This window comes from Protomyctophum bolini, assembly GCF_963924005.1.
Source record: "Protomyctophum bolini genome assembly, chromosome: 16".
Classification (NCBI taxonomy): Eukaryota; Metazoa; Chordata; class Actinopteri; order Myctophiformes; family Myctophidae; genus Protomyctophum; species Protomyctophum bolini.
The window spans coordinates 37,258,562-37,285,862 of record NC_137877.1 but is presented as its reverse complement, the minus strand read 5'-3'; the positions used below and the strand labels follow the sequence as shown (position 1 = coordinate 37,285,862).

At 44.3% G+C, this 27,301-nt stretch overlaps 1 protein-coding gene across 3 annotated transcripts in view; it reads left to right on the top strand.

Annotated features, from left to right (window-relative positions):
• The window catches only part of fam124a (family with sequence similarity 124 member A), a 45,360-nt gene that overhangs the window by 9,967 nt on the left and 8,092 nt on the right, over positions 1 to 27,301 (top strand). For 2 of the 3 annotated variants that reach the window (XM_080785427.1, XM_080785425.1), the window contains 3 exons: positions 22,977 to 23,200; positions 23,974 to 24,299; positions 25,194 to 25,464. In XM_080785427.1, the coding sequence (XP_080641553.1) occupies positions 22,977 to 23,200; positions 23,974 to 24,299; positions 25,194 to 25,464 (821 nt within the window). The remainder of the gene's footprint in view (positions 1 to 22,976; positions 23,201 to 23,973; positions 24,300 to 25,193; positions 25,465 to 27,301) is intronic. The other variant, XM_080785426.1, reaches the window with a different exon arrangement.

Genomic DNA, 27,301 nt, shown 5'->3' with positions numbered 1-27,301 from the left:
GTATGTTAGGGTGGGACGTCGTCGTGACCGGTGCCCATGTGTTGGTACTTGGTTCACACACACCACAGCATCAGTTTGCTGGCTGGCAGCTCCTGCTGCGTCTTTGGCAGTGTCCTGTGAGTCTCATTCTCCTGCCTGCTATTTTGTCGCTCACCCTGAATATTTTCCGGCATACAGATTCTCGTTGGTATAACATGTGTGCTCTTGCTGATGTTTAGCACTACACTGCTTGATGTGACTTGAGAGTGGAGAGAATATCATGTGTCCTATGCACAGCAAGAATAACCAGAGGCAATCACACGCTAATTACTTTAACTCTGGGGAGTGTACATACAAATGGATAAATGAACACTTTGGGACTTTACTGTGTATGTATGCACTATACAAGTGGTTCTTAACCCATTCTGGGCGGGCACCCATTTTGGTGTAAGCTAAGCACTATGTTATGCTTTAGCTATTGAAAAATAGCAGATCTACAAGCTCATAGCGCGCCACCGAGTGGCGCGCTACGAGCTTGTAGGTCTGCTATTTTTGAAAAATCGAAGAGCGACTGACATTTTTAGAATCTGATCTCAGGTCAGAATGGGTTCATCAGACCAGTTGTGTGTCCAGTGGAAACCTCGTATGAATCTGATCTCAGGTCAGAATGGGTTAAAGTGGGGTCCGGCGGGGACCCCTAGGGGTCCTTTCCAGCTAGGGGGTCCCCAGCTAAATGATAGTTGGTACGTGTCACAGTGCAAAGTCAGGAGCAATTAGGACCCAATTGCAGACAGATAGGCGCAGGCAGATGAGCTTCAATGCAAGGGTTTTATTCCAAAAAACCCAACACAAGGAACTTGAAGTACATATATCAGGAATACACTAGGAGTTAAATCATGGATACACGAGGAGCTGAACACTACTGACATTATGTGACGAACTAGCAACGGAACTGAACAAACAGGGGAGTATAAATAGACACAGACTAACTAGGCACAGGTGAAACAAAACTCTAAATCAAGACAGGGATTGGCTGGGGGACTAAGAGGACACAGGTGGAAAACAAAGACTAATCACAATACAGGTTAGACAAGGCAGGTACAGAACTATACAGGGGCAGGGTTAAAACGACTGGATTATATAAGGTTGGTGAGGGGTCCGTTAAAACTGTCTGTCAGAAGCCGCTGAGGGGTCATTTCACCCGTGTGCGCATTTTGCCATGATGAGCAAAGAGACAAATGTGGAATGTGTGCCTGTGTGTGTGTGTGTGTGTGTGTGTGTGCTGGCTGGCTTGCATCCATCAAGGCATAATGTTTGTTTATGTGCGCGTGTACAGTACGTGTGTCTGCCTGTACTGTATTATGTACTCAGACGTGTCTGTGCGCGACGGCGCACATCAACACTCATCTCCCCCGTCTCACCGTCTAGCATATTATTTAGGTCTCGACGGAGAGCAGAGTGATGTTTGCACAGGTGGTTCTAACTCCTGCCCTTTGACCTCACGGCAGATCAGTCGCAAGCCCATTGTAGTCGGCCAGTCCGCCGCCTTAGCCCCCCCACGCCACGCACGCACGCACACACACGATGATGTGTCTCGTTGTAATATATTGCAGGCCTTGGCGGTGAATAGCTGTTAAAATGTGTTATTAAATCTGCAACACAGAACTTATTTTAAATGATATAACTAGTACTACTACTGTAGTGTTAGTGGTATTATTATTATTATTATGAAGAGGAGGAGGAGGAGGAGGAGGGGGAAACTATTCTATTCTTAAAAAGGAAAAGGAGATCCGAGCACTCAAATATGTGGATGGAGAGGAAGTGAAGTTAAAACACATTTTATTCTATAAATAAATAATTGCTAACACGTTTCGAATAGTTTACGGTCTTCATCTGGTCGAGAACTGAATTCTATTCTACAGAATAGCTCCTGTATGTACTGTATACAGTGGCAATCAATATATATACTGTATATATATCTGTAAAAGTGCAGTTGGGTGATTCTTCTTACCATAACACACCAACAGGAACTCCCTGGAAACACCAGGGAGATAAGACAGCCTCTTGTGATGGAGTCATTTGGGTTGGCATGATGGGGGGCTTGAACAGGCTGTTCTGGCCCTTTAGAGGGACTTCAAGTCACCGCTACCCTAATGGTATACCGTCACACTCAGGGGGGCTTTAACCGTCTGTTTCGGCCCTCAGAGGGACCTCACCGCTATACCCTATGGGGTACCGTCACACTCAATAAACCTTCCTAGAGGGCTTTCAGTCATGCTCTGAATATCAGCCTTCATTGCTTTGGAGTCACTTTGAACCGTCGATCTAATCTTAGGAACGTCTACAGATTGTCTTAACACATTTAGACTCACCCCCCCCTCCCGGCCCTTCCCCTTAATTGTCTTCCATCACAGCTGTGTGAATGGGCCTTTTCAGTGTCTCCTTTTCTATACTCATATTATTTGACTGAAAGTTGTTCAATCTCTCCTTATAAGGAAGTGTTGGGTTTGAACCTCCAACGATGATTCTAGGAACATCTCTAGAGAATGTCTTAACAAAGTGAGCCAGCCTGAGCTGTTCTGTTCTGTGTGCGTGTGCGTGTGCGTGTGTGTGTGTGTGTGTGTGTGTGTGTGTGCGTGTTCTGTATTTAGTCCATTGTCTGGCATGCTCTTTAGTGAATCATGACTAGGACTAGGTACAACTGCAAACTACTAGTTCTGAAAAGCGCCTGAGGTCAAAGTTTGAACCACCAACCTCCGCAATGATATAGCATATATACCACTGTGTTTTGTACTTAATGCTGTACCGTCAGGCTCAGCATTCAATGACGGATTAGAGCAAGGTATAATTACATCCTTTTTTTGGTTTTGCACAAAGCTGCACACACCTGTTTATTAAGCTTAGCTATCACATCTTTCCACAAAGCATCTGTTTACAAAGACTAGGGCCTTATATTACCCGTTCTAATACCCGATGCCATATATGGACGGTGACGCTTGACGTCGCGTAACATCACTTTTAAACAAACATATCCCGGGAACTGCCGATAAGATGCTCCTCTCTCAACTTGATTAAGGTGTCAGACAAGCTACAAATCGTAGTTCTTTGTATGCTTGCTGCATGCATGTGTGCAAGCACCAGACCGCGGAGCTGCAGGTAAAAGGTGGACCCACTTCTGAACTAAAATTAATATTATGGCACGGCGGCCAAGTCGGGCCAACAGTTCCAAGTACTGTACATCCTTGCAGGCAGTGACAGTATACTGTAGGCCTACTGTAGCCTGCCTGCCTACCTGTTAATGTTTTGGGCAGCTGCCTTACCAGCGTCAGCGTGACACTTTTACATTCAATGAATTACTCACCTAATGCTGGCTACTGCCGCAGTAGCTCGATAGGACCCACCATTTTTAACGTATATTCCAAAGTGTGTACAAGTTGTTTAAGTCAAAGATGTGCAGCATCACGGCTTTCATACGGTAATATAAACTTTGGCTAAAAGCAATCCACCACCACCATCACTTCTAATCAATGTTTACAGTGCCTCCCTCCAGGCAATATTATGATCTGGAAAAACAACTGTCTGTCATGATGACAGTCATGGAAGTATAGGCTACAGCCGAAACAGACTTCCTCTTCCTCTTCAAAATAAGAGCTATACTTGTAATGATTAGTCAACACTAGTTTTATGTCTTAAGTGAACCTATACAGGATGTGTAGATATATTTGTAGCGCCCTGAGAGATAACGCTTTGAATGGGTATCTGTCGTGAGTGACTGTGTAACGCTGTGTGGTCATCGATCGATCATCTGACAGCCCCCGGGGCCCCCATGGGTTCATGGGCCGCGGGGGGAAACTTCAAACTACACCCCCCTCCCCCCGGTAGTTCCACGCCTGGCCTCAACGCTTTTCCAATGGGAGTCACGTGGTTTGACCAAACATTTGTGTTCTGTACGCGTGCATGAGGCCTCAGACATCAGACAGGCGACACTTTATGAAATCCGACCGACAGCGTTTCGTAAATTTAGAATAGATATGGTGAATTAAGGCATGAATGCTGCTACCGTGAGGCTGATAAAAATAAAAATAAACGCCTTGTAAAGTTTTCAGGAAAAACGTCTATTATTTAAAAAATATTTCCTGACAATCAATTTGGTCGGAGGCAGAGGCTGGGAATTCTAGCGGGCGAGGGGACTTGCCTTTTGTGGCGCTTCTGGACAACCGTGTATCTGACCGACTCGACACCGGGCACTGCACTCCCCGTGGTAGTGTGGAACACATGTGTCAAATTTGAAGTCGGTGGGGCGAACGGTTCTCAGGTTACGTGGATTACATACATAAGTACACAGGGGCAGCAGTGGCTCAGGGGTGGAGTGGCCGGATGGGAACCGCAAGGTTTCCAGTTCGAACCCGGGCTCCCCCAGAGTTAGTGTCGAAGTGTCCTTGAGCAGGACTCTGAACCCCTAATTGCTCCCGATGTGCTGGTTGCTCCCTTGCATGGTTTCCTCTGGCATCGGTGTATGAATGGTGCGTGTGAATGGGTGAATGTAATGCACCATCTATGTAAAGCGCCTTAGATAAAGGGGTGCCATATAAATGCACCATTTACCATTTACACACGGAGACGTGGTGCATTTATTGTATAAGCTCGCATATAGGCATTCCGGGTCAGTTGATGGAAACGATGCTCAGGCAACTCGCGTTGTTCAACATGCTGTTTGTTTTCACTGTTTTGTACACAGATAAAAGTTGCGCACAAATGGGGGCATGTGTGTGCGTGTGTGTGTGTGTGTGTGTATGCGAGTGTGTGTTTGTGCGTGCACGTGTGCATACCAGCCAGCGGGCCTCCCATCAGAGTGATGAATGTTTGTGGGTCAGAGGGTGCATGTTTTAAACAGGATAGAGGTCAGTCTATGAAAACAAAGACGGCCATGTGCTGGACATGGACGCGCTCACCGGGCCGCGTCCCAAATCACTCCTTCGTCCAGTATACTCCCCATGCAGAGAGGACTAGGAGGACTAGGGAACTAGTATCACTCCTTCATCCAGTATAGAGAGGACTAGGAGGACTAGGGAACTAGTATCACTCCTTCATCCAGTATAGAGAGGACTAGGAGGACTAGGGAACTAGTATCACTCCTTCATCCAGTATAGAGAGGACTAGGAGGACTAGGGAACTAGTATCACTCCTTCATCCAGTATAGAGAGGACTAGGAGGACTAGGGAACTAGTATCACTCCTTCATCCAGTATAGAGAGGACTAGGAGGACTAGGGAACTAGTATCACTCCTTCATCCAGTATAGAGAGGACTAGGAGGACTAGGGAACTAGTATCACTCCTTCATCCAGTATAGAGAGGACTAGGGAACTAGTATCACTCCTTCATCCAGTATAGAGAGGACTAGGAGGACTAGGGAACTAGTATCACTCCTTCATCCAGTATAGAGAGGACTAGGGAACTAGTATCACTCCTTCATCCAGTATAGAGAGGACTAGGAGGACTAGGGAACTAGTATCACTCCTTCATCCAGTATAGAGAGGACTAGGATGACTAGGGAACTAGTATCACTCCTTCATCCAGTATAGAGAGGACTAGGATGACTAGGGAACTAGTATCACTCCTTCATCCAGTATAGAGAGGACTAGGGAACTAGTATCACTCCTTCATCCAGTATAGAGAGGACTAGGGAACTAGTATCACTCCTTCATCCAGTATAGAGAGGACTAGGAGGACTAGGGAACTAGTATCACTCCTTCATCCAGTATAGAGAGGACTAGGAGGACTAGGGAACTATAGTATCACTCCTTCATCCAGTATAGAGAGGACTAGGAGGACTAGGGAACTAGTATCACTCCTTCATCCAGTATAGAGAGGACTAGGAGGACTAGGGAACTAGTATCACTCCTTCATCCAGTATAGAGAGGACTAGGAGGACTAGGGAACTAGTATCACTCCTTCATCCAGTATAGAGAGGACTAGGAGGACTAGGGAACTATAGTATCACTCCTTCATCCAGTATAGAGAGGACTAGGGAACTAGTATCACTCCTTCATCCAGTATAGAGAGGACTAGGAGGACTAGGGAACTAGTATCACTCCTTCATCCAGTATAGAGAGGACTAGGAGGACTAGGGAACTATAGTATCACTCCTTCATCCAGTATAGAGAGGACTAGGGAACTAGTATCACTCCTTCATCCAGTATAGAGAGGACTAGGAGGACTAGGGAACTAGTATCACTCCTTCATCCAGTATAGAGAGGACTAGGAGGACTAGGGAACTATAGTATCACTCCTTCATCCAGTATAGAGAGGACTAGGAGGACTAGGGAACTAGTATCACTCCTTCATCCAGTATAGAGGACTAGGAGGACTAGGGAACTAGTATCACTCCTTCATCCAGTATAGAGAGGACTAGGAGGACTAGGGAACTATAGTATCACTATTTCATCCAGTATAGAGAGGACTAGGAGGACTAGGGAACTATAGTATCACTCCTTCATCCAGTATAGAGAGGACTAGGAGGACTAGGGAACTATAGTATCACTATTTCATCCAGTATAGAGAGGACTAGGGAACTATAGTATCACTATTTCATCCAGTATAGAGAGGACTAGGAGGACTAGGGAACTATAGTATCACTCCTTCATCCAGTATAGAGAGGACTCGGAGGACTAGGGAACTAGTATCACTCCTTCATCCAGTATAGAGGACTAGGAGGACTAGGGAACTAGTATCACTCCTTCATCCAGTATAGAGAGGACTAGGATGACTATGGAACTAGTATCACTCCTTCATCCAGTATAGAGAGGACTAGGAGGACTAGGGAACTAGTATCACTCCTTCATCCAGTATAGAGAGGACTAGGATGACTAGGGAACTATAGTATCACTCCTTCATCCAGTATAGAGAGGACTAGGAGGACTATGGAACTAGTATCACTCCTTCATCCAGTATAGAGAGGACTAGGAGGACTAGGGAACTATAGTATCACTCCTTCATCCAGTATAGAGAGGACTAGGAGGACTAGGGAACTAGTATCACTCCTTCATCCAGTATAGAGAGGACTAGGAGGACTAGGGAACTAGTATCACTCCTTCATCCAGTATAGAGAGGACTAGGAGGACTAGGGAACTAGTATCACTCCTTCATCCAGTATAGAGAGGACTAGGAGGACTAGGGAACTAGTATCACTCCTTCATCCAGTATAGAGAGGACTAGGAGGACTATGGAACTAGTATCACTCCTTCATCCAGTATAGAGAGGACTAGGAGGACTAGGGAACTATAGTATCACTCCTTCATCCAGTATAGAGAGGACTAGGAGGACTAGGGAACTAGTATCACTCCTTCATCCAGTATAGAGAGGACTAGGAGGACTAGGGAACTAGTATCACTCCTTCATCCAGTATAGAGAGGACTAGGAGGACTAGGGAACTATAGTATCACTCCTTCATCCAGTATAGAGAGGACTAGGAGGACTAGGGAACTATAGTATCACTCCTTCATCCAGTATAGAGAGGACTAGGATGACTAGGGAACTAGTATCACTCTTTCATCCAGTATAGAGAGGACTAGGAGGACTAGGGAACTAGTATCACTCCTTCATCCAGTATAGAGAGGACTAGGAGGACTAGGGAACTAGTATCACTCCTTCATCCAGTATAGAGAGGACTAGGAGGACTAGGGAACTATAGTATCACTCCTTCATCCAGTATAGAGAGGACTCGGAGGACTAGGGAACTAGTATCACTCCTTCATCCAGTATAGAGGACTAGGAGGACTAGGGAACTAGTATCACTCCTTCATCCAGTATAGAGAGGACTAGGAGGACTAGGGAACTAGTATCACTCCTTCATCCAGTATAGAGAGGACTAGGAGGACTAGGGAACTATAGTATCACTCCTTCATCCAGTATAGAGAGGACTAGGGAACTAGTATCACTCCTTCATCCAGTATAGAGAGGACTAGGAGGACTAGGGAACTAGTATCACTCCTTCATCCAGTATAGAGAGGACTAGGAGGACTAGGGAACTATAGTATCACTCCTTCATCCAGTATAGAGAGGACTAGGAGGACTAGGGAACTAGTATCACTCCTTCATCCAGTATAGAGGACTAGGAGGACTAGGGAACTAGTATCACTCCTTCATCCAGTATAGAGAGGACTAGGAGGACTAGGGAACTATAGTATCACTATTTCATCCAGTATAGAGAGGACTAGGAGGACTAGGGAACTATAGTATCACTCCTTCATCCAGTATAGAGAGGACTAGGAGGACTAGGGAACTATAGTATCACTATTTCATCCAGTATAGAGAGGACTAGGGAACTATAGTATCACTATTTCATCCAGTATAGAGAGGACTAGGAGGACTAGGGAACTATAGTATCACTCCTTCATCCAGTATAGAGAGGACTCGGAGGACTAGGGAACTAGTATCACTCCTTCATCCAGTATAGAGGACTAGGAGGACTAGGGAACTAGTATCACTCCTTCATCCAGTATAGAGAGGACTAGGATGACTATGGAACTAGTATCACTCCTTCATCCAGTATAGAGAGGACTAGGAGGACTAGGGAACTAGTATCACTCCTTCATCCAGTATAGAGAGGACTAGGATGACTAGGGAACTATAGTATCACTCCTTCATCCAGTATAGAGAGGACTAGGAGGACTATGGAACTAGTATCACTCCTTCATCCAGTATAGAGAGGACTAGGAGGACTAGGGAACTATAGTATCACTCCTTCATCCAGTATAGAGAGGACTAGGAGGACTAGGGAACTAGTATCACTCCTTCATCCAGTATAGAGAGGACTAGGAGGACTAGGGAACTAGTATCACTCCTTCATCCAGTATAGAGAGGACTAGGAGGACTAGGGAACTAGTATCACTCCTTCATCCAGTATAGAGAGGACTAGGAGGACTAGGGAACTAGTATCACTCCTTCATCCAGTATAGAGAGGACTAGGAGGACTATGGAACTAGTATCACTCCTTCATCCAGTATAGAGAGGACTAGGAGGACTAGGGAACTATAGTATCACTCCTTCATCCAGTATAGAGAGGACTAGGAGGACTAGGGAACTAGTATCACTCCTTCATCCAGTATAGAGAGGACTAGGAGGACTAGGGAACTAGTATCACTCCTTCATCCAGTATAGAGAGGACTAGGAGGACTAGGGAACTATAGTATCACTCCTTCATCCAGTATAGAGAGGACTAGGAGGACTAGGGAACTATAGTATCACTCCTTCATCCAGTATAGAGAGGACTAGGATGACTAGGGAACTAGTATCACTCTTTCATCCAGTATAGAGAGGACTAGGAGGACTAGGGAACTAGTATCACTCCTTCATCCAGTATAGAGAGGACTAGGAGGACTAGGGAACTAGTATCACTCCTTCATCCAGTATAGAGAGGACTAGGAGGACTAGGGAACTAGTATCACTCCTTCATCCAGTATAGAGAGGACTAGGAGGACTAGGGAACTAGTATCACTCCTTCATCCAGTATAGAGAGGACTAGGATGGAAACTAGTATCACTCCTTCATCCAGTATAGAGAGGACTAGGAGGACTAGGGAACTAGTATCACTCCTTCATCCAGTATAGAGAGGACTAGGATGGGAACTAGTATCACTCCTTCATCCAGTATAGAGAGGACTAGGATGGAAACTAGTATCACTCCTTCATCCAGTATAGAGAGGACTAGGAGGACTAGGGAACTAGTATCACTCCTTCATCCAGTATAGAGAGGACTAGGAGGACTAGGGAACTAGTATCACTCCTTCATCCAGTATAGAGAGGACTAGGAGGACTAGGGAACTAGTATCACTCCTTCATCCAGTATAGAGAGGACTAGGATGGGAACTAGTACCACTCCTTCATCCAGTATAGAGAGGACTAGGAAGACTAGGGAACTATAGTATCACTCCTTCATCCAGTATAGAGAGGACTAGGAGGACTAGGGAACTAGTATCACTCCTTCATCCAGTATAGAGAGGACTAGGATGGGAACTAGTATCACTCCTTCATCCAGTATAGAGAGGACTAGGAGGACTAGGGAACTAGTATCACTCCTTCATCCAGTATAGAGAGGACTAGGAGGACTAGGGAACTAGTATCACTCCTTCATCCAGTATAGAGAGGACTAGGATGGGAACTAGTATCACTCCTTCATCCAGTATAGAGAGGACTAGGATGGAAACTAGTATCACTCCTTCATCCAGTATAGAGAGGACTAGGAGGACTAGGGAACTAGTATCACTCCTTCATCCAGTATAGAGAGGACTAGGATGGGAACTAGTATCACTCCTTCATCCAGTATAGAGAGGACTAGGAGGACTAGGGAACTATAGTATCACTCCTTCATCCAGTATAGAGAGGACTAGGAGGACTAGGGAACTAGTACCACTCCTTCATCCAGTATAGAGAGGACTAGGAGGACTAGGGAACTAGTATCACTCCTTCATCCAGTATAGAGAGGACTAGGAGGACTAGGGAACTAGTATCACTCCTTCATCCAGTATAGAGAGGACTAGGAGGACTAGGGAACTAGTATCACTCCTTCATCCAGTATAGAGAGGACTAGGAGGACTAGGGAACTATAGTATCACTCCTTCATCCAGTATAGAGAGGACTAGGAGGACTAGGGAACTATAGTATCACTCCTTCATCCAGTATAGAGAGGACTAGGAGGACTAGGGAACTATAGTATCACTCCTTCATCCAGTATAGAGAGGACTAGGAGGACTAGGGAACTATAGTATCACTCCTTCATCCAGTATAGAGAGGACTAGGATGGGAACTAGTATCACTCCTTCATCCAGTATAGAGAGGACTAGGAGGACTAGGGAACAAGTATCACTCCTTCATCCAGTATAGAGAGGACTAGGAGGACTAGGGAACTAGTATCACTCCTTCATCCAGTATAGAGAGGACTAGGAGGACTAGGGAACTATAGTATCACTCCTTCATCCAGTATAGAGAGGACTAGGAGGACTAGGGAACTAGTATCACTCCTTCATCCAGTATAGAGAGGACTAGGATGACTAGGGAACTAGTATCACTCCTTCATCCAGTATAGAGAGGACTAGGAGGACTAGGGAACTAGTATCACTCCTTCATCCAGTATAGAGAGGACTAGGAGGACTAGGGAACTAGTATCACTCCTTCATCCAGTATAGAGAGGACTAGGAGGACTAGGGAACTAGTATCACTCCTTCATCCAGTATAGAGAGGACTAGGATGGGAACTAGTATCACTCCTTCATCCAGTATAGAGAGGACTAGGAGGACTAGGGAACTAGTATCACTCCTTCATCCAGTATAGAGAGGACTAGGGAACTAGTATCACTCCTTCATCCAGTATAGAGGACTAGGAGGACTAGGGAACTAGTATCACTCCTTCATCCAGTATAGAGAGGACTAGGAGGACTAGGGAACTAGCATCACTCCTTCATCCAGTATAGAGAGGACTAGGAGGACTAGGGAACTAGTATCACTCCTTCATCCAGTATAGAGAGGACTAGGATGACTAGGGAACTATAGTATCACTCCTTCATCCAGTATAGAGAGGACTAGGAGGACTAGGGAACTAGTATCACTCCTTCATCCAGTATAGAGAGGACTAGGAGGACTAGGGAACTAGTATCACTCCTTCATCCAGTATAGAGAGGACTAGGGAACTATAGTATCACTATTTCATCCAGTATAGAGAGGACTAGGAGGACTAGGGAACTAGTATCACTCCTTCATCCAGTATACTCCCTATAGAGAGAGGACTAGGAGGACCAGGGAACTAGCGGGTAGGGGGATAAATAAATAAATAAAATGAATAAACATTTGCAGAGTGTGGGGTCATGACCGAAATAATAAGGTCGCGAATACAAAGCGGCCGAAATGAGGGGAGTTGCACCACTCAGTTCACACGGGTGTGATTTTTTATTTATTTATTTTGTTTCGCTATTTTGCCTTTCGTGAAGATAGACAGGAAAGTGGGAGAGACACGCAGCAAAGGTGGCCATGAACGGGTCACAGGCCACTGAGGCCAGAGCCTATAGTATGTGGCATGATGCGCCTGGACCGCTAGGCCAGCGGGCGCCCCTATAGTGCTCTATAGTGAGTAGGAGTGATTTCCTAATTCCTACGCGGTTATGCACACATAAAAGTATTCCAAAACATACCAGACCGTGTAATGGACATAAATACAGACTTGAGGAGGACACGTGTGATTCATAATGCATAAAAAAAAGCCATTTAAAATAAATAAGTCATGTTTATCATGTAACATTGTTGCCAATGTAGAGGCCCCGCCCACAGCTGTTGTTGTATGATGTGTATTTTTGGTTTCTTCCTGAAAGCTGAAAGCCTTTGAGTCAAAATAAGGCCCAGTCGCAATAACACCATTTTAGTGACATCATAACCCCAACCCCCTCCCCATTATCATACAACAACAGCTGTGGGCGAGGCTTAAGTTCAGGTGGGTGCAGGTGCTAAGGTGAAAACCAGGCATACTTAATGAACTGGTGGGTGTGGCCACATACAAACATCATTTTAACACTTTCTGTACACTTTTTTGAAAGAAATCTTCCTCCTATAGTATAATCATAATACCTGATGATTAATTAACCCCATAGACACATGCAAACCGGAAAAAGTTTTTTTTAAATCACGGCATTCGATCGATCTATAACTCCGACAGTGATACAAATGTAACCATTAGTATAATACTGTGGAAGTTACGGGTTCTAAGCGCCCCTTTGGTCCCTAATATACTACTAGTACTAACTCTCAATCATTTATCTGCATGCAGGGACCCGCTGGAACGCATAGTTACAAATGAAATGGATAAATGAACACTGCAAATTGTAGTCAGTGTGTAGCAGATGGCTGCTGGCTGGGACAAACACAGATGTATACTCAAACATCTATGAGTGTTTGTGTGCGTGCGTATGCGTGTGCGTGTGTATGTGTGTGCGTGCCTGCCTGCGTGCGTGCGTGCGTGCAGTGGTGGAAAAAAAGTACTGGCATTTTTTTACTTAATCACTGTCTTAAACCCTCTGGACGGTAAAACGACCTGTTGGCTCAGTACTTTTCCCCCTCTACACCATCTCTTTGCCAGAAATAGCCAATCTACAAGATCACAAGGCTATAGTAGCACTGCTGTTGCAAAAGAGCTTTCTACATTTTGAAAACTAGAAATGGGACATTCTGCATAATGAATACTCACTTAGTAGGCTTGTGGTACTTTAAACTATATAGGTATATATTTTGATTAATATTGACTCCGGTATACTGCAGGACTTTTACTTGTAACTAAGAGCTCGTCGATCTCCTATAGCCAAAGTAAAGTATACTCCATAGTGTGAGATGTAGTCGAGTAGAAGTAATAGTATTGACAATTGGAAATACTAGACCTGTACAGTACGCGCCCGTCGGCTACCGGCCTACTTGAGAATGATGCAACTTGGGAACCTAATAATACCCGTTGTTAAGTGGACTGGTTAAGTAGGCTAATCAATTGTCATTATTCACGTATTAAGGCCTTACATGTGTGCTGTCTGTGTTCCTTTAAAAACCTTTTTATATGGGTTTTTTCTGGGTTGCCATGGCAATCAATTGGCTGAGGCAGAGGCTGGAAATTGCACAGGTGAGGGGATTCCCACTGGCAGAGCCTGAGCAGAGCCTTTTGTGGTGGTTCTGGAGAACCGTGGGTCCGCCCGACTCGATACCGGGCACTGCACTCACTGCCTGTGGGGGTGTGGAACGCGTGTGTCGAACGTGAAGTCGGTGGGGCAAACGGTTCTCGAGTTACGTGCATTACACACACGCACACACACGTGGTGCATTTATAGTAGGATAATTGTAATTTTCCACCACTGCCTGTAATGTATGCATGTGGAATGTACTTGTATATGTGTGTGTGTGTGTATTGCGTCGCCAGTGCATTAATCGCATTCATCTGGGTGTGAACATGTGTTTGTCAGTGTGGGTAAAAACGATGAGTCTTCTTCCACTGCAACCCAAAACACTTGCCTCTTGAATCCAGGCCGCTCGTTCATCCATATTGCGTTGGACAAACGCCCCCCACTCTGGAAACAAATGGCACGTTAGCAGAACCAGTAACACATGTGCATCCGTCCAGGCAACTAAACAAATTGAACAAGTCACTTGTATATTTACCAGGAAAGGACAGATCGACCTCTGTTAGCCATGCATTCACATAGAACTGTGGGCAGTAGGGAGGGCGTGCAGAGAGTGTTAGAGAGGCAGGGGCTTTAAGAGGGCACTTTTTGGACAAAAATAACGAAAATAGCAGATCTACAAGCTCTCAAGCTTGTATATCTGCTATTCCCGGGGCGCAACCTCAGCACTCTTTTAGCTAGTGGAGATGCGGTGTATATACGACATGGATGCAAAATGCTGCGTTCAAGTTCAGGAGACTTCGGGGGGAAAAAAAATGAATTCTTCCGGCATGGCATATGGCATGGAAAGGAGTGGCATTTTGCATTTCTTTCGTAAATGCTGCATTCGTGGTCTGGGAAAGGGCAGTTGTTTTACAGACAAGGTAAAAAGGGGCAGGGGCTGAAGCCCCCTTTGACGTCTTATGTGTGCACGTCCCTGACTGTGCGTGTGATGTGAGTCAGAGTGGCAACCTAAGAAGCTGCTAACCTTTATTTTCCTATACCCTGCATCTGAACCAGTGTTGTTTTTGGCAGCACATTTTGTATTGTAGTTTTAGTCATAGTCTCTTGAATAGTTCTCATTTAGTTTTAGTCACATTTTAGTCACCTGGAATGTTTTAGTGTTAGTTTCAGTAGGCTAAATTTCACGCGATTTTAGTCGACTAAATCTACGGGTGATTTAGTCGACTAAAATGTATTTTGGCGGGCCTTGATGCGTCGTAACGGCTAATTTTACACTTACTGAAAAAAACCCCATTGGGTCTACATTTCTCAATGCAAGAGACTGTGCATCCTATCTCTAAAGATGTGCTAGTAATATTGTATAACATAGAGTATAACATACTCCTCTACCATACAAATTTGGTTAAAATGATCATTTTATCCATTGAAACAAGCCGAAAACGGAGGCTTTTTCTATCACACACCGAAACGGTTGCCTAACCATGCACCGCCACACAACTTCATATAGAAGATAAGTTAACACTGAATAAAGTAGAAATTAAAAACATACACGCATTATACATCATCATGAGCACATGAGTCACAGGGCTGTATTTTGCGTGTCTTAAGTACCAGGTCTTATTCCCTAACTTGAGTAAACTAAAGACCTGGAGGCGTGATAAATGCTCTTTGGCCACTCAGAATAGCCAAATGGCATTGATCACGCCTCCAGGTCTTTAGTTTACTCAAGTTAGGGAATAAGACCTGGTACTTAAGACACGCAAAATACAGCCCTCAGTCTCAAAGATCCCACGCTTACATTCTGTCTCCATCTGTGTGTACAAAGAGAAAGGCATTTTATTTATTGGCTCAATGGGGTTATTCTCACCAGGCAGCACCGACCAGCCCTTTTGCCTTTCATTAAACATACTGGCCAGGTTTCTCATTCACTCTTCTTTACTAGAACTCTTTAGGTGACGCATTTAAAGTGACTACTGCCCAGTATCATTTTACACAGCAGCACCAAAGTGTGTGTGTGTGTGTGTGTGTGTGTGTGTGTGTGTGTGTGTGTGTGTGTGTGTGAGATGACGTCAAGTCAAGGTCCTTTTCCACACAGTCAAGTTGAACAGCACCTGATGCACCCAAGACCACCCATACCTAACACACGACACGCACGAGTGCAGTTACACACACGTGCACGCGCAAGTGCACACACACACACACACACACACACACACACACACACACACACACACACAATTGCATTCGCCTTCGATTTAAAGTGACATATGAGATGCAGGCTATAATGCCGTAAAGCACTTTGAATTAAGTGTTACCAAATGTGCATTCTCCAGATGAGGTTTGGACCGCAGGCCCGTGAAGTGATCCCCGGCTAAATGTGCTGCTGTCGGCTGTTTCTTAATGGCTTAATTGAAACAGTGTTGTCTCTTAGCCTCGGCATATGGGCCACTCACACTGTGTATGTGTTTAAATGAGACACAGAGAGAGTCAAACAAGGGTCACCATCGTCTTTGTCTATAACACAAGGTGACATTTTTTCTTAGACCAAATGTGTGTACGTTTTTTTTTCTCTCTCTGAAATGTTTTGGTGTGGTTGTTTGGGAACACAAGTTTTATATTTGAGATGGTCTGACTCCTCCTCAAGACAATCATTTACAGTGTCCGTTCAATGCATGTGACAGATATACAGTCTAAGTTTATTATGAAAAGTGAAAAGCATTTCCTGTGCAGCAAGTGTTGTTTTTGGCAGCACATTTTAGTTTTAGTTTTAGTCATAGTCTCTTGAATAGTTTTCATTTAGTTTTAGTCACAATTTAGTCACCTGAAATGTCTTAGTGTTAGCCTAGTTTTAGTCGACTAAAATGTATTTCGGCGGGCCTTGATGCCGTCGTAATGACTGTTTTTACACTTGCTGAAAATACAAGCTCACAACGCGTCGCACGGCTATTTTCAGCATGCAACCAAGTGTAAAATAACTTATACTGGAAACCTAATAGAAGTGACATGGAATCACATTCCTGTGGAACCGCAACCAACGCAAATTAGTTCCCGTTGAAATCTTTTGAAATTCTAAATTAAGTACAAAATGTGAAATTGTTTTCACAGAACATTTGAAAGTCAAACCATTAAGATTGTAAGTTACTGGGCACCACCAGTCAAAGTGACGTATTAGCAATGGAACTCAAATCATTTTTCCCCCCTCGTTTTTTAACCAGACGAAAAAGGGCCCCTGTGCTTGAATTTCCTGCCCCAGTTGTTTTGACTTACATCTATGGCCAAGTTAGCTAAAACCTTAAACTGCTATATGCAAGCGCACGCACACACACACACACACACACACACACACACACACACACACACACACACACACACACACACACACACACACACACACACACACACACACACACACACACACACACACACACACACACACACACACACACACACACACACACACACACACACACACACACACGCTCTGAGGCCTTGAGGTTGAGTTTGCACTGCTAATCGCTGTCATATGTTCATACTATATGCACTGGAGAGGCAATAAAATGTGTTTTTATCTCACCTTACTGTATCACCTGTGCTAATTAGCTGCATGCATGCGTTTGTGGGTTAACACTAAAGACGGAATGGTCACCTTCTGACCAACATACAGTAGATAGGTTACAATTGTGTGCATTTACAGTATATGGCATAGTGGTGGTATATTTTGGACCACCTTTGACGTGAATGTCTTTTTTGGGGCTCGGGGCAACTTTTGCATGGACCATATCGTTGCTGTTAAAGGCAGTAAACCTTTTATTTCCATATTTTATCTTTTTTTTCTCCATTAATTAAAGCCTCTATATGACATAATTTGTTATACGATAGTGTCGCACAAAAGTAGCAGAAATAGCTGTTCTATACAAGCTCACCACACAAGTCAGGAACGATACCAAGTTGGGAATGGCATGCATACCTGGTTATGCAATACCCGCAAGTCTGTCTTTGGGTTTAATAAATATTAATCCTCCGATATGAAAGTATTAAGAAGAGTTTTTGACTAAACTACATTGGATCCGTTGGAACACAGGTTCACATTTCCTGAAAGATAACGGTTTTTGGACATGCAAGGTTTCTTTCTGCCCAACAGCGACGGCGTTTGGCAAAGTCAGAACATCAGCCTTGCCTGAAGACTTAGGAGCTTAAAACCCATTTAGACCTGAGGACGACAAGCTTTCTGAAGAAAAAAAAAACATATGTTTCTATGTCAGTGGTTCTCAAACATTTTCATGTCAAGCACCCACAGAACTATATGTATGTGTAGGGCGACCCCCATCTGAAAATGTGTCTTTCCAAGGACCCCCCCCCCCGGGCCCCCCCCAGAAGCAAACATATGAGTTAAAACGTACGCTGTGAAAGAATATATATTCAAAGATTTGCACACGCTTTTCTCCATGCCACATACCCAAATGAATGAATGGATTTTATTTATATTATATAGCAACTTTCCAAACATACAGTTACAAAGTGCTTTACAGACAGGTTGAAAACAACAATCATAAACAACATCAAGAACATCAGAACATAACAAAGCACAACATCACATCAAATCGAGGAAATAAATAAATAAATGAATATATACATACATATACATACATACATACATACATACATACACATATCCATACATATCTACATATTTACACATAGGCCTTCATACATATACACACATACATATAAAACTGAAATTAGGAAAAGCAATTGACATAAATGTGTGTTTTTAAAAGCCCTCCCCAAGGGGAAGACATTCCAGAGCGATGGTGCGCGGGCCACAGAACCCAAAGGCAGCATACAGGAGAATTGGGTTATTCTGAACTTAAACGTTAGCATTTTACGCTGACAGAATTTGTTTAGAAATCTATGACCACCACATCAGTAGCAGTAGCAAAAAGGTTGCTGGGTTGCGCCTTGAAAATAGCTGATCTACAAGCTCTCGACGCGACGCGCTGGCCGTTGAGAGCTTGTAAATCTGCTATTTTCGCAATTTTTCAGCCCCTAGCTGTCTCTTATACATTCTCTGCACATCCAACTGCCTCTTATTGTAAGGTTAATGTCAGCTATTTGCCCAGCATGTGAGACAGGGTATAGTAGGCTAATAGTAGTCATGATCTCATGTTTTAACTTTAGGCTGTGTAAAGTAACATTGTCTATACTACCATTTCACTGTGCAAAGTCTGTTAACGTAAACAATTTGGGTCTTGTAATCCTTTCAGAAGTAGCTTTAAAGTATCTGTTTATTCCACAAACGTGTCTGTTTGGATATAGCGTGCTGAACAACACACCAAACACAATGATAGCGCTTTGTGGAATGGTGGAAACCTCTATTCTATATTCTCCTGGGCCAAATTCAGATATATTCTCTATACTCCTGAAACCCCCTGCCTTGCTAAAGTTTAAAACTTTCGCTCCGCGAGTATCATAGAGCGTCGCAGTCTGACGTCAATAATCACTAGAGGGCGCTAAGTCCACGGGTTCATGTACTTTTTCTTTGCATTGTAATCCTGACGCTATTGTTACTGCTGCTGAATTAGTTACATTTTCGCTAGAAACAGACGGTATCAAATATGAGTGACTGACGGTCGTAATTAAACTTACACAGAGACACTGTTTATTTTTTTAACCACAATGTTTATATGAGACGATTTTTTTAAGATCACCCCATGTTATTCTCCATAGAGGAATGACTTCCGTGAACCATGGGGGATGATGAGTCAGGACTTTGGCGCTCCTATTGCAACAGCCCTGTGGCATATGCAGTGGAAGAGTTGGTTGATTTTACAGACCGCTTGAGGATGCAATCAAATCAAACCAAACCAAACTTTATGCACATTTACAAAGGTCACAAAAGGTCAACCAAAGTGCTGTACAAGATCAGATAAAAGAAAGAAAAAAAGAAAACAAACATGAAAAATATAGCATGGTATAACAACACAAACAAAAGAATGACACAGTTTTACTGTCATTTAAGTCACCCATAAAACCGACATGCAATCCAGGATCAGACAGAGTTAAAAGCCATGGAGGAAAAATAAACTAGTTTTAACCCATTTAGACCTGAGCTCGATTCTACAAAATGTATTCTATAAATCATGACAGTTTTCTGGAAAACCTAATGTTTCTATATCAGTGGTTCTCAATATTTCATGTCAAGAACCCCAAAAAATGATATGTAATTGGCTGTTAGTTCCAGGGACCCCCCAGAAGCAAAGATTTGACTTAACCCATTCTGACCGGGCACCCATTTTGGTGTTGGCATCATGTTATGCTTTAGCTATTGAAAAATAGCAGATCTACAAGCTCATATCGCGCCACCGAGTGGCGCGATACGAGCTTGTAGGTCTGCTATTTTTGAAAAATCGAAGAACGACTGGCATTTTTAGAATCTGATCTCAGGTCAGAATGGGGTTAATCAGACCAGTGTGTGTCCAGTGGAAACCTCGTATGAATCTGATCTCAGGTCAGAATGGGTTAAAAGCGTTCACTCTGAAAGATAATATTTTCAAAAAATAGCAGATCTACAAGCTCATAGTGCGGGGGAAGACTTACAAGCTCCTAAGGAGCGAGCAGACTTTATCCGCAGGTTCCAGACTGCAATGGAGTTTAAGAGGTTCTTTCTGAAGCAGTTTTAGATCCTTTCCATTGGTTCAATATTTGTTAAACAACACACAGATGTTAAAGGACCTATAACATAAAATTCAACTTTTTCAATTTCTTTTGTGTTTTTGGGGCTCCCATGTGTGTTTTCTATCCCCACAAATAACCAATTTTGAACAATCAGGCCTTCATGTCATATGGGTGTTTTAATGGAAATTGCTCTCAGAAACAGCTCGACTGATTTTGGCCTCATCGTGATGTCATCAATGTCACCCTACTTTGTATAATTCCTCCTTTTCTTCAGTCTTCAGTTGCAAATTTGCATTTCCACTTTGTTTACAATGTCCACCATTGTTGATTTTCCAAGCTGGCATGGAATGGAAACAAGCCTGGTTTTATCTAGCATGAGTATTATAATGACTCAAATATTAAATAATCTGCATATCAGCACCCTCACCACCTCAGGACATTGTGGTACTGCAGCTAAAACTGCTTTCAAAGTCCAGAAAGAATTGACAAGGACTGGTTATATCAGAGTGGTGATTGAGGCTCAAACCATTAGAAATAACTTTGAGGGACATAGACAATATGATTATTAAATATTAAAAGCAGTTTTAAAATGCATGTTATTTGCGCTTTAAGGGTGCTTAATCGGGTTGATTTATTTAAAAAAAAAATGGATTTAAGTGGTATCCTCCCGACAGTGATGATATGCATTTCTTATGGTATATTCACAATAATAAAATATGGAGGGTTTGGGGGTCAGAAAAGGTTTTGCGTTATGGCTGGCTCGATCACATGACATTGAGAGTGTTGTGAGGCGTGAGCTGAGCTTGTATATTGGCTAATTTCAAAACATTTGCATAATTCAAAAAGAAAAGGGGCTCAAATGATTACAGCCAATACTCATGATATCGCAACAATCCAAAAACCCCAATCAATATAGTCTCCTATCACAATATTGACGTAATATATTGATATAATTGCCAGCCCTGGTTTGATTATACCAGCGAGTGCTTGAACGGCCTGTGCAGCCAAAGACAACAGAAGAGTTGGGTCTTCGTAACGAGATCCGAAAGGTCGATAGACCGTCACGTTTCTTTTCGTCAAGTAGAAAGTGTCCATTAGCAAAAAGGCCAAAAAGATCCTGTACTCCCATCTGGGAGCCAACAGAGTAGCCTGGTGGCGGTGCCCACTGCCCAAGCATCCCTCCTGACTGTGTCCATGACAAGAACACTGTTTGTCCTTTCCCTCGCCCTGTACAGTGCCCCCCAGCCTTCAAGGCCTTCAAAAAACGAAATGGGACAAGCCCCCAGAGAGAACTAAATTAAAGATAACGAGTGCCGGTTAAAGACTTACTTGAAAAGAGAGAACGAGAGGACATTGTAGCAATGGGAATTAAGTTGGCATGTGTGTGTGTTTATCTGTGTACATTGTATAGCGGAGGGGAAAACAACACATCGTTTGTGGCTTAAAACCCATTTCGGGCGGGGAACCCCTTTTGGTGTTTTAAGCATTATGTTACACTTTAGCTATTGAAAAATAGCAGATCTAGCCGCGCTATGAGCTGATATGAGCTATAGCAAACCTACGAGCTTGTAGGTCTGCTATTTTTGAAAAGTCGTGAAAATGTGGCGCAAAACTTTGAATATATATTCTTTCAGAGCGAACATTTTTAACTCAAATCTTTGCTTCTGGGCGGGGGTCCCTGGAACAACCCATTTTCAGATGGGGTTGGCGGCCAAATACATATATTTATGGGGGTCCTTGACATGAAAATGTTTGAGAACGACTGATATAGTTCAAACATAGGGTTTTTCAGAAAACTGTCAGGATTTAGAAGGCATTTGTAAAACCATGGTCTAAATGGGTTAAAGTAAATAGAAAAAACAAATGAACACAAAATACTCTCCCAAGGACTCAGCATTTCAGGAGCATAGAATTGGAGCAAATGTTCAGTTTGACAGTATACCTGCCCTGGCTGGGGGGGTTAGCCAGCCTAGGGGAGGTGCAGCCCGGGCTGGGCCTTGTTTTTCCGGGTCACAGGTTCAGGGCGGGAAGCTAGCTATACACCTTGCTGCTACCAGCGTTCCCTGCTGTGGTCTGGAACATTCCTCTGTGGTTTTCCACTAATGACCTCCTAATGCCACTAATGACCGCAAAGAAACACTGTTCCACTGCGAGGCAGATCGAGGGAGGACGGCATGGGAAGAAAGATGGTGTTAGATGTGGAGAAGAAGTGAAACAGAGAACGATGGTAATGAGAGATTAGTTCGGGAGGGAGGAGGGTGGGGGGGGGGGCGGGAAAGGAGAGGGAGGGAGGGAGAGAAAATTGCTAAGAGGTAAACAAGGGGAAGTGAAGACGGGACGAAATGCAGATGTCTGGCATGAAAAAAGGAGCCGGGCCCCAAGATGAGAGATGTTCCGCTGTGAGGCCAAGCCGTATTATGCCGGTTGCTCTGCGATGCATTCGCATCCTTTCGTGTGTCTCTCGTGCCACGCATAGCTGTGATGTTTATTTATTTGGTTTTACTTGGTTCTCAAAATTCAGTGGGCTTCAATTCTTATGATTCCTTCTCTTTTCTTCCCCACCCTCCTCCTCCTCCTCCTCCTCCTCCTCCTCCTCCTCCTCTTCCATCATGGCCTTTCTTCTCGTCCTCCTGCTCCCCCTCTGTGGCTCGATGGCGGTGCTGCTGCTGGGTGTGGAGGTGGCGAGTCGTCCACGCTGGACCGCCACCAGGACCCGTTCCTCGTGAGTGTCCACCTCATCGCCGACCCGGGCCAGGGCCCGACGCTGCAGCGAGCCGCGGACGCCGTGCTGTCGTGGGTGCACCCCGAGCTGCAGCTCTTCCGCGTCTCCGAGCGCGCCTCGTCCTCCTCCTCGACCCAGCGTTCCCGGCTGAAACCCCGGCAACCAAACGGCGGCTTGACGGTATGGCATTAAGCAACTATAGTCGACTATTCAACTAGTCGACCTTGTTGGTACCAGAGGATAATCTAGTAAGAGAGTGGCGACACTATAGCGTTGACTGTCTCCCATTGTAACAATGGAATGCGGAAGTGCTCATTCTATCTCAATGGGCTATAGTTCCAGTGTTTGGGAACTATAGCCCACAGGCGCCCGCTTTGCGGCGAGATCAAAGTGTGTCGCCGCACTCTCTTAGGGCTGTATTTTGCGTGTCTTATAAGTACCAGGTCTTATTACTTAACTTAAGACCTGGAGGCGTGGTCAATGCTCTTTGGCCTCCAGATCTTAAATTAAGTAATAAGACCTGTATACTTAAGACACGCAAAATACAGCCCTTACTGTTCCACTCGGGTTGATACAAAGATTTTGCAGGCCTCAAGATCAGGTAGATTATATAGTTATAGTCAGTCATATGTATAAAAAAAAAACAAAAAAAAAACATAATAGGTTGTGAAAAAGGCCAGCTCAAATATACTCAAGTACTGAGCTGAGGTCATGCTGACCTCCTCAATTAAGAACTGTTGGCTGGCAGCTAGAGGGCAAATTGACCCTAGCCTATCACTGCTTTATTCTCAATTAGTGAGCACCGGCTGTATCCACCCTGCAATCAGCACAGCACACTTTAGAGTTTGTCAAGCCTATAGTTTAGTTAAACAACTAGTCAACTATAGTCATCTAGTAAAACAATGACTGGAAAGTGAACGCCCTGTACTCGACGGCGGCCTGCCGCCATGCAGCAGCCGGCCTTGGCGGTCGTCCTTTTCCTCCAGGAGTCCTATAATAGCGGCGACGGCGAGGAGGAGGAGGAGGAGGAGGAGCAGACCATCGCGGCGCTGCACCGCGCGCTCCAGAGGCCGCCGTGGCGCTACCACCACACGGAGAAGGTGAGCGACGGGCGCCGCATGCTGCCGCTGGCGCCGCGCAGCCAGGACTTCTTCACGCTGGGGCCCGCCCCCGGCACGCCGCTCTGGGCGGCGCGCACCGTGCACTACGGGAAGGAGATTGTGCGCTTCACCGTGTACTGCCGCCACGACACCTACGCCGACATGGTGCGGCTGTACAGGTAATTAAGGGCTGGGAATCTTTTTCCATTCCGTTCCGAATTCGATTTACGATTATTGGGGGGGTCACGATTCGATTCAAAATAGCAGATCTACAAGCTCACAATGCGTTGAAGTGGTTAATGTATGTTTTCTAATTACATTTTAAATCGCTAAATTAACTAAAGTTTTCAAATAATTGTAGTGGAGTAAAAGTAAACATTTTGGCTCCGAGATGTAGTGGAGTAGAAGAAAAAGTACTGGAAATTGGAAATACTCAAGTAAAGTACAAATACCTCAAAATTGTACTTAAGTAAAAGTACTTATTACTCAGTACTTGCATTCAACTCGATTCTCAATTTAAAAAAAACCCGATAAAAATAATTAATTTAAAGCATTTTTTTTCCAGATTCAAAACGATTGTCTATTCAAAATGATTCTCGATTCAATGCTACAATACAATACAGCTGTGCTGTATATATATTTTTTGCAATCAGAAAGTATTTTTATCATTTGAACGCTTAGTCGGAGCAATGGCTCACTTCTGTGCAAGTTTATTTTTCAGCAGTGTTCACCTATGATTTTCTTTGAGTGGTGCAACCACTCCTACAACCAGCAATGTCCGTGTATGTACACCTATGTACCCATGTGGTCATGAGCACCAGTATATGACTATAGGGTACCAGTAGGGGGCGCCAGAAACAAAGAGAGAGGGATAGTGCTGCAATGTTGCCTGCTAATGAGAGAGAGGGAGAGAGAGAGAGAGAGGTGGGGGGGAGCTGCACCACTCAGTTCACACGGGTGTGATTTTTTTAACATAATGTTTGTTGATTTTTCTTTACAACATGGTATTTTCAAAGCAATTATTTTAATTCCAATGGATGTCTTTGACACCCCTAACTTTAATGGTACCACAGGCTGCTGCTGCAGCGCCGGGTGGCGGCGCAGAAGTCCAAGAAGGAGGACTTCTGCTTCTTCGTGGCGTACTCCAACCCCGCCACGGAGGTGCAGCTGTCGCTGAAGAGGCTGCCCCGCGGGCAGAGCCCCGTGCCCACCGAGGCCGCCGTGATGGAGGTGAGGGTGAGGGACGTGGGGGCGCTGGTGCCCCTCCTGCCGCGGCCCTGCAGCCCCATCAGCGAGGCGCGCTGGCAGACCGAGGACTACGACGGCAACAAGATCCTCCTGCAAGTCAGTGTTTCTTTTCTTTGTTTGTCTTCCATTTTGTATTGTTATAGTCTCTGGGTCTTTGTCCGTTTCTCGAACGGCGACGCAAAACAAGTTTCAGTGCAATCTGACAATGACCCATTCTGACCCGAGATCAGATTCTAAAAATGTTCTTCTACGTCCTGACGGTTTTCTGAAAAAGCTATGTTTCTGTGTCAGTCTAACTCACGTGGATTATAGGTGACGTAATGGTGATGTAAAACAAACGGTGTCAAAACAAACATTAAATTCTCTATTAATGTTAATGGCATGTAATGTTTGTGTTCGGGATAAGATGACGTAAATTTTCCCTTTATTGTCAATGGCGTTTTTAAAACAAACGTTGAACTAAAAACAAACATTAAACCTGTAGGAAACCTGTATATATCAAAAATATGAGGGGCGCTAGCCACTCCTATATACAGCTTTTCGTCACAGCACGTGTCACATTTGCCATGGACAAAGAAAGCAGAATCTACGCCATATGTGGCTGAACAAATCGGCTTTTTATGTCAACACAAAAAAACCACTCCGACCCATTGCTTGCGAAACACAGATGATTATATAAATACATTTTTGCGCTCCAGAACTGGAAACAAAAAGGTTGCAGTGCTTTTAGTGGCAAAAAAACACTTGGACCGAAGAGCATCCCTCGGTGTCGAATGCTGACAGGAAACTGATCCAAGCCCTGACAGATACACCGAGACTCTCAAGACTATTGGGGATGTGAAGGAACAAAGTCTACGTCTATAACGACAGTAATGTGAAAACAGCAGCGGTAGAAATATGATCGAGATGTTCCAGCTAGCCGGATGCTGCAGGCCTGTTTAGATTGATTCGCACGCACACACACGCACACACACACGCACTGAGGCACAAAGAACTTGGCAGGATTGCGCAACCACAGAAGCACACGGATAAGAAATTCAATTACTGTGTATGTATGCGTTATGTGAGAGTCTGTTCCCTTCCCACCATGTGTATATGAGGGCGTGCTTCCATGTCTTGAGAGCACGTGTTTGAGGAAACAAAGAGAGAAAGCAACAGAGAGAGAGAGAGAGAGAGAGAGAGAGAGAGAGAGAGAGAGAGAGAAAATCGTATAGTAGTTCCGAGAGTGGGAAACAGATGCTGAAGACAGAATTAACGTCAAACTTCAGACAAAGGAGAAACTCCTTAAGTCTTAATTGAAGCCTTCACTCCTATCCTGTCCGCGTCCGTCCGTCCGTCCGTCTGTCCGATCACAGTGTATCCACATCCCACTGCACCACCCATTCTAACCATTATACCCACATATTTGGAAATATATACTGTATATTGTTTCAAACCATGTGTATGCACAGACACATGCACGCACGCACACCATATTTGGTCCTTGTTTGGAGGGTGTCAGTTTCAGAGGGTGTATTCCAGTTATTGGGGAGGGATATAATGAGGCCTGGGGAGTTCTTCAAGCCGATTAGATGAACCTGTTGTCCATTACTGGGATTGCTGCAGCGCTGTGTTCAACCAGGGAGGCCAACAATAATCTGTCATGACAAAATGCCACATGCACGCGGCTTAGCTAGCAGCCACCTGCTCCGACTAAACTAGCCAACTGACATTTTTTTTGTGTTTAGAACTCCAACTCACAATCAAGTTAAATGTACTATTGCAGCCCCTAAAGTGAAGTCACAGTTATCATTGGCCAATTGTTTGAACACTCTGGGCTCCACCTTGCGCCACCCTTATCCCTTATACCTAAACTAATTTGCCTTTTTTTTTTTCTATTTTAAAAAACCTTTTCAAATAGTTCAACTAGCCGATGTACATTGAGACATTGTGA